Below are 7288 nucleotides of genomic sequence, written 5' to 3' on the forward strand. Positions count from 1 at the left end.
AGGATGGTCTCGATCTCCTGACCTCGTGATCCGCCCGTCTTGGCCTCCCAAAGTGCTGGGATTACAGGCCTGAGCCACCGCGCCCGGCCCCATTTTTCATTCTTACACACAATGTGATGAACACGATCTTTGCCTAAGCATTGTGTAGGATGTATTCCTAGACGTAAAATTACTGTGCATATTTAATGATATGAAAGGCTATGTGCATTTAATATTTTGATACTGCTGGCCAGTCGCTGTGGCTCTTGCCTGTAATCCCAGCACTTTGGGAGGCCGAGGCGGGTAGATCACTGGGGTCAGGAGTTCAAGACCAGCCTGGCCAACATGGCAAAAACTGTCTCTACTAAAAATACAAAAATTAGCCAGGCATGGTGGCGGGTGCCTGTAATTTCAGTTACTTGGGAGGCTGAGACAGGAAAATTACTTGAACCCAAGAGGTGGAGGTTGCAGTGGGCCAAGATCGTGCCATTGCACTCCAGCCTGGGCGACAGAATGGGATACCATATCAAAAAAGCTATATATATATATATTTTTTTGATACTGCCAAATTGTCTCCTAAAAGTTATATTCTCATGGTCTATGAGAATACCCACTTCCCCAGCATACTGAATATTCCTCAGCATATTGAATAACATTCTGATATGCTAATGTGCTGATATTGAATGTTACCAATGATTTTAATTATTACCCATCTAATGGATTTTTTCAATGTAATTTCATTTTAACTTCTTCGTTTACTAGTGAAACTGAATATCATTTGCCACAACTGGCCATTTTAATTTCTCTGTGAACTGTCAGTTCTTACGATTTGCTCATTTTTCAGTTGGCTCATGTGACTTTTTCTTGTCGACTTATTGGTGTTCTTTATGTATGATGTATTAATCCTCCCATTCTTTAGTTGATTAGGTCATTGTGTCTTTTTGTAATTTTTATTTGTATTTAGTGTATGTGGGCAAACACTATTTTGATGTGTCTGATACCACTTGTGCTCTCTGATCATTCCCGATCTTTGACCTTGCTGTCACCTCTGACCCATGACTGTCCTCCGGTCTTCACTCTCCAGAGCTTTCTGGCTTCTGACTCCCCTGACCTCCTTGGCTTGGCCTCCCCCCAGGTTTGTGAATGGGGCAGGTTACTTTGCTGCTGTGGCAGATGCCATCCTTCGAGCTCAAGAGGAGATTTTCATCACAGACTGGTGGTGAGTGGGAAGAGGCCCCAACAAGACTGGGCAGGATAGAGCCTGGGGCAGGTCAGCGTATTCCTCGGAGGAAGGAGGAGAAGGGGGGTGCGGCTGGTGGTCTGGGGCTTTGTTTGCCCTTAATCCACTGCCCTAAATCCCAGGTTGAGTCCTGAGGTTTACCTGAAGCGTCCGGCCCATTCAGATGACTGGAGACTGGACATTATGCTCAAGAGGAAGGCGGTGAGGACAGCCGTCAGGCTGCACGGGGAGGGGGTTGCCTGTGGGTGGAGGTTGATTAGCAGGGCTGGGAGAAGGTAGGGAGTCTGAGGCTTCAGGGGAGGGAAATGTGCCCATCCTGGCCCAGCGCCTGTCAGACATCACCTCCGCCCTCTCCCTCTGCCCTAAGGAGAACTGACACCTTCCTCTTCATGCTCCCTCCACCTGGCAGAGACTTCCCTCCCAGTAAACATAATACTTTATTGTGTTATCTGGGGGTGTACATGTCTATCTCTTTCACTGGACTGGTTAATATCATTGTTCCCCTACAAGACACAGTACCTGCCATGGAGGGGGCGTGTGTGGCGTTGATGGACAGGAAGAAGGATGCATGGATGTTGCAGGGTGGGTGGGCGGGTGGATGGACAGAGGACAGAAAGGGTGATGGATGGAAGGATATGAGTTGGAAAGGTGGAGGGCTAGGAGGGTAGGCGGGTAGATGGATGAATGATAGACGGTAAAAGGATGAGTAAATGCTTGGGAAGATGGATAGATGGATGGTGAAGGGTAGGTGGATAGATAGGTGGATGGGTGAGTGGGTGAGCACACAGATGACATTTAGTCTAAGTCTGCTGCAAGCAGCAAAGCAGGGCATATGTGGCAGAGCCTCTAGGATCTCCAGACAGGCTGGAGGGACACACGTAGAAAGGGTTTGGGAGTGTGGAAAGGGGCAACTCTGGGAGAGGCACTGGGATCTAATTCCCCAACTCACCACCAGGAGGAGGGTGTCCGCGTGTCCATTCTGCTGTTTAAGGAAGTGGAATTGGCCTTGGGCATCAACAGTGGCTATAGCAAGAGGGCACTGATGCTGCTGCACCCCAACATAAAGGTGACTCTGGGCCTCAGAGACCCTCCCACATGACAGCCCTCCTCCCCACACTGTCCCTGCCCTCAGTGCTCCCGCTTCCTGACGGTCTCATCTTGCCATCTTTCCTCTCTCCCTCCCAGTACCTCCTGTTTTTCTTCACCTAAACCCACCTCATGAACCCTCCATGCCTGCTCCAGGTGATGCGTCACCCAGACCAAGTGACGCTGTGGGCCCATCATGAGAAGCTCCTGGTGGTGGACCAAGTGGTAGCATTCCTGGGGGGACTGGACCTTGCCTATGGCCGCTGGGATGACCTGCACTACCGACTGACTGACCTTGGAGACTCCTCTGAATCAGCTGCCTCCCAGGTAATCCCCCCGAGACCTTCCTGAGCACCCCCAAACTCAGATAAGCTCAATCCACACCTTTTCGCAGCTCCAGCCTTACTCCCTCAGTCATTCCAGGTCCTGCCCACCTCAGGGTTCCTCAAACTTTCTGGGACCCCAAGAACCCACTTTGAAAGTGCTGTAACCGGCCAGGTGCCGTGGCTCATGCCTGTAATCCCAGCACTTTGGGAGGCCGAGGCAGGCAGATCACCTGAGGTCTGGAGTTCGAGACCAGCCTGACCAACATGGTGAAACCCCATGTCTACTAAAAATACAAAAAACTAGCCGGGCATGGTGGTGGGTGCCTGTCATCTGAGCTACTCGGGAGGCTGAGGCAGGAGAATCGCTTGAACCCAGGAGGCAGAGGTTGTAGTGAGCCAACATCATGCCATTACACTCCAGCCTGGGTGACAAGAGCGAGACTCCGTCTCAAAAAAAAAAAAGGGCTGTAACCCAGTCCTTTCCCCATTTCACTGACCATCACCCCATTCCTCTAAAAGTGTCGAAGGCGGCTGGAGGGGAGGGCTGGGGAATCAGACGCTCTGTGTCATTCTTCCTCTCCGTCTCTCTCACTCTTTCAGTGCTCCTCTCTTTGGCCCTGGCTCTGTACAGCCCCATGACTTCCCCTTGCCCCTGGCTTGGGTGTGTTCCCCCTACAGCCTCCCACCCCGTGCCCAGACTCGCCGGCCACCCCAGACCTCTCTCGCAACCAATTCTTCTGGCTGGGCAAGGACTACAGCAATCTTATCACCAAGGACTGGGTGCAGCTCGACCGGCCGTTCGAAGGTGAAGCCTCCCACCCGCCAAAACCCCAGAGAGCTGAGAGCAGGGTCAGAAGCTGGGACTGGTACTGAGGATGGGATGAGAGGGGTCAAGGGTGGTACAGCCCTCCCTCTGGCAGGCTCCTCCTCCCTGCCCCAAGTGTCCCCAGGAGTCCAGCCCTGACGTCTCCCCTGACTCTCCCGGGACCTCGCAGATTTCATTGACAGGGAGACAACCCCTCGGATGCCATGGCGGGACGTTGGGGTAGTCGTCCATGGCCTACCTGCCCGGGACCTCGCCCGGCACTTCATCCAGCGCTGGAACTTCACCAAGGTGCTCGTTCCCTCTGGTGGGGGCTGGAGGTAGGGAGGGAGCCAGGGACAGCTTGGCACCTCCTGCTGACTCTGCCATCCCTCCACTTCAGACCACCAAGGCCAAGTACAAGACTCCCACGTACCCCTACCTGCTTCCCAAGTCTACCAGCACTGCCAACCAGCTCCCCTTCATGCTTCCAGGGGGGCAGTGCACCACTGTGCAGGTGAGGCCCCCCACTTCAGCCAGCCCCCACTTTTGTCTCCTTCAGCCCAACACCCCAACCCACTCCCCCTGTGTGAGAGCCCCCTACACTGTCCTCCCCTGGGGTTAAGAAGCACATCACGGCCGGGCGCGGTGGCTCACGCCTATAATCCCAGCACTTTGGGAGGCCGAGGCAGGCGGATCACGAGGTCAGGAGATCGAGACCATCCTGGCTAACACGGTGAAACCCCATCTTTACTAAAAATACAAAAAATTAGCCGGGCATGGTAGTGTGTGCCTGTAGTCCCAGCTACTAGAGAGGCTGAGGCAGGAGAATCGCTTGAACCCAGGAGGCAGATGTTGTAGTGAGCTGAGATCACACCACTGCACAGTCTGGGCAAGGGAGCGAGACTCTGTCTAAAAAAAAACCATAAAAGTAAAAAATGAAAAGAAGCACATCGCATTCACCATTCCCTAGGTCTTGCGGTCAGTGGACCGCTGGTCAGCAGGGACTCTGGAGAACTCCATCCTCAATGCCTACCTCCACACCATCAAGGAGAGCCAGCACTTCCTCTACATTGAGGTCTGACTGGGAGGAGGTGGGGGAGACCATGGAAGGGATGTCGCAGGAGAGACACCTGGGGAATGAGTGGAGTCAGTCATTGAGGGTTGGTGGAGCTGGGCCCGGAGCAGAAGCAGACGCCTGGAGCCTGGGACCAGGGCTGGAGGCCAAGGACAGCGCCAGGGGCCAGGCTGCTGATGTCTGTCTCTGGTTCTTGCCCCAGAATCAGTTCTTCATTAGCTGCTCAGATGGGCGGACAGTTCTGAACAAGGTGGGCGATGAGATTGTGGACAGAATCCTGAAGGCCCACAAGTAAGGTGGACTGTCAGGAAGGTGGGGACTGTGGGTGTGGTTTGAGCCCAGTTGAAGGGGGTGGGGTTTGAGGGACCAGTCGCGCCTCTGACTCCACCCTCTCCCCAGACAGGGACAGTGTTTCCGAGTCTACGTGCTTTTGCCCTTACTCCCTGGCTTCGAGGGCGATATCTCCACGGGTGGTGGCAACTCCATTCAGGCTATTCTGCATTTTACTTACAGGTGAGCCTCCAGGGCTCTCAGTGGCCCCATCCCACCCGTGTCCCCCTCCTGATTCTGTCCTGATCCCTTCCTCCTGGGCCTTAAAGGAGGATCACCTCTCCTGACCTCCCCTTGCCTCTGCCAGCCTCCACTTCTCTCCCTCTGTCTTTTCTCTCAGGACCCTGTGTCGTGGGGAGTATTCAATCCTGCATCGCCTCAAAGCAGCCAGTGAGTGCTGGGGGCTGGGGGCTCAAGCCCTGGTCCCCTGGGAGAGGGAGATTGGGGCGCTGGAGGCCTGGGGTTGAGGGAAGGAGGCTGTCATTCCCGTGAGCCTCTGAGGCTACGCAGACCATAGCTGGCCTTTCACTGCAGGGAGAAGCAGAGAGACAAGACTCTTTGTAGGAAGAGCTTCTGGAGTGAGAGGAGGTGGGACAGGGCCCTGTCTGCACACAGAGCCACCTCTCCCCTCACTTCCCCTCCTGTCACCCCGTCTCTTGTATGCAGTGGGGACAGCATGGCGGGACTATATTTCCATCTGCGGGCTTCGTACACATGGAGAGCTGGGCGGGCACCCCGTCTCGGAGCTCATCTACATCCACAGCAAGATGCTCATCGCAGATGACCGGACAGTCATCATCGGTCAGTGCCGGATCTGGGCCCCTGGCAGGGAGAGGGTGTGGCGACAGGCAAAGAGATGAGACACCGGGATGACAGAGACTGCAGCTCAGGCTCATGTAGGGGTGGAGGGTCCAAGAAGGAGTGTTGCAGGCCAGTGCTTTGGTAGAGGGGATGGGGTACTGGCGGGAGTGCCCTGGCCCCAAGCAGACAGCGTGCGCCCCATCCACCCCAGGTTCTGCAAACATCAATGACCGGAGCTTGCTGGGGAAGCGGGACAGTGAGCTGGCCGTGCTGATCGAGGACACAGAGATGGAACCATCCCTCATGAATGGGGTGGAGTATCAGGCGGGCAGGTTTGCCTCGAGTCTGCGGAAGCACTGCTTCAGGTAGAGCTGGGGCGGGGTGCCACAGGGTGGGAGGGAGATGGGGGCGTCTGCCTTTTGAGCAGGACAAGAGGTAGCACCGCATAGGTACTCCCGGAGCCAGAGGTAGAGGTAGTGCTAGATTCTCAATAGGCAAGGCTGGGCGCGGCAGCTCACGCCTCTAATCCCAGCACTTCCCGGCACTTTGGCGAGGCCAAGGCGGGTGGATTGCCTAAGGTTGGGAGTTCGAGACCAGCCTGGCCAACATAATGAAACCCGTCTCTACTAAAAATACAAAAAATCAGCTGGGCGTGGTGGCGGGCACCTGTGATCCCAGCTACTTGGGAGGCTGAGACAGGAGAATCGCTTGAATCCAGGAGGCAGAGGTTGCAGTGAGCCTAGATCACGCCACTGCACTCCAGCCGGGCGACAGAGCGAGACTCTGCCTCCAGAAAACAAAACAAAACAAAACAAAACAAACAAATCAATGGGCAGACTAATCAGTTTAGAGTGTCAGTGAAGCAGGAACACCAAAAAAAAAAAATGAGAAAAAAAAATTTTTTTTTTGAGACGGAGTTTCGCTCTTGTTGCCCAGGCTAGAGTGCAATGGCGAGATCTCAGCTCACCACAACCTCTGCCTCCCGGGTTCAAGCAATTCTCCTGCCTTAGCCTCCCAAGTAGCTGGGATTACAGGCCTGTGCCACCACACCTGGCTAGTTTTTGTATTTTTAGTGGAGACAGGGTTTCACCATGTTGGTCAGGCTGGTCTTGAACTCCCGACCTCAGGTGATCTGCCCACTTCAGCCTCCCAAAGTGCTGGGATTACAGGTGTGAGCCACTGCACCTGGCCATGAAAAAAAATTTTTGTTGTTATTGTTGTTGTCGTCATCAATAAGATGCAGTTTCACTCTTGTCGCCCAGGCTGAAGTGCAATGGTGCAATCTTGGCTCACTGCAACCTCTGCCTCCTGGATTCAAGCAATTCTCCTGCCTCAGCCTCCCAAATAGCTGGGATTACAGCTGTGAGCCACCGCATCCCACCAAAAAAAATCTTTTGAAAGTAATTTTTGGCTGGGCACAGTGGCTCACCCCTGTAATCCCAGCACTTTCGGAGGCCAAGGCAGGCAGATCATGAGGTCAGGAGATCAAGACCATCCTGGCTAACACGGTGAAACCCCCGTCTCTACGAAAAAACCAAAAAAATTAGCTGGGCGTGGTGGCGGGCGCCTGTACTCCCAGCTACTCAGGAAGCTGAGGCAGGAGAATGGTGTGAACCTGGGAGGCGGAGTTTGCAATGAGCAGAGAT

At 54.2% G+C, this 7288-nt stretch overlaps 1 protein-coding gene across 1 annotated transcript in view; it reads left to right on the plus strand.

Annotated features, from left to right (window-relative positions):
* Positions 1-7288, plus strand: part of PLD2 (phospholipase D2) — a 25301-nt gene that overhangs the window by 10384 nt on the left and 7629 nt on the right. Inside the window, exons 11-23 of the mRNA XM_011958620.1 lie at positions 1115-1198; positions 1342-1420; positions 2175-2285; positions 2462-2632; positions 3310-3436; positions 3627-3745; positions 3837-3950; positions 4407-4511; positions 4714-4802; positions 4911-5024; positions 5182-5231; positions 5508-5642; positions 5854-6007. Coding sequence (XP_011814010.1) covers positions 1115-1198; positions 1342-1420; positions 2175-2285; positions 2462-2632; positions 3310-3436; positions 3627-3745; positions 3837-3950; positions 4407-4511; positions 4714-4802; positions 4911-5024; positions 5182-5231; positions 5508-5642; positions 5854-6007 — 1452 coding nt within the window. The remainder of the gene's footprint in view (positions 1-1114; positions 1199-1341; positions 1421-2174; positions 2286-2461; positions 2633-3309; positions 3437-3626; positions 3746-3836; positions 3951-4406; positions 4512-4713; positions 4803-4910; positions 5025-5181; positions 5232-5507; positions 5643-5853; positions 6008-7288) is intronic.

This window comes from Colobus angolensis, unplaced genomic scaffold, assembly GCF_000951035.1.
Source record: "Colobus angolensis palliatus isolate OR3802 unplaced genomic scaffold, Cang.pa_1.0 Scaffold47, whole genome shotgun sequence".
Taxonomy (NCBI): domain Eukaryota; kingdom Metazoa; phylum Chordata; class Mammalia; order Primates; family Cercopithecidae; genus Colobus; species Colobus angolensis.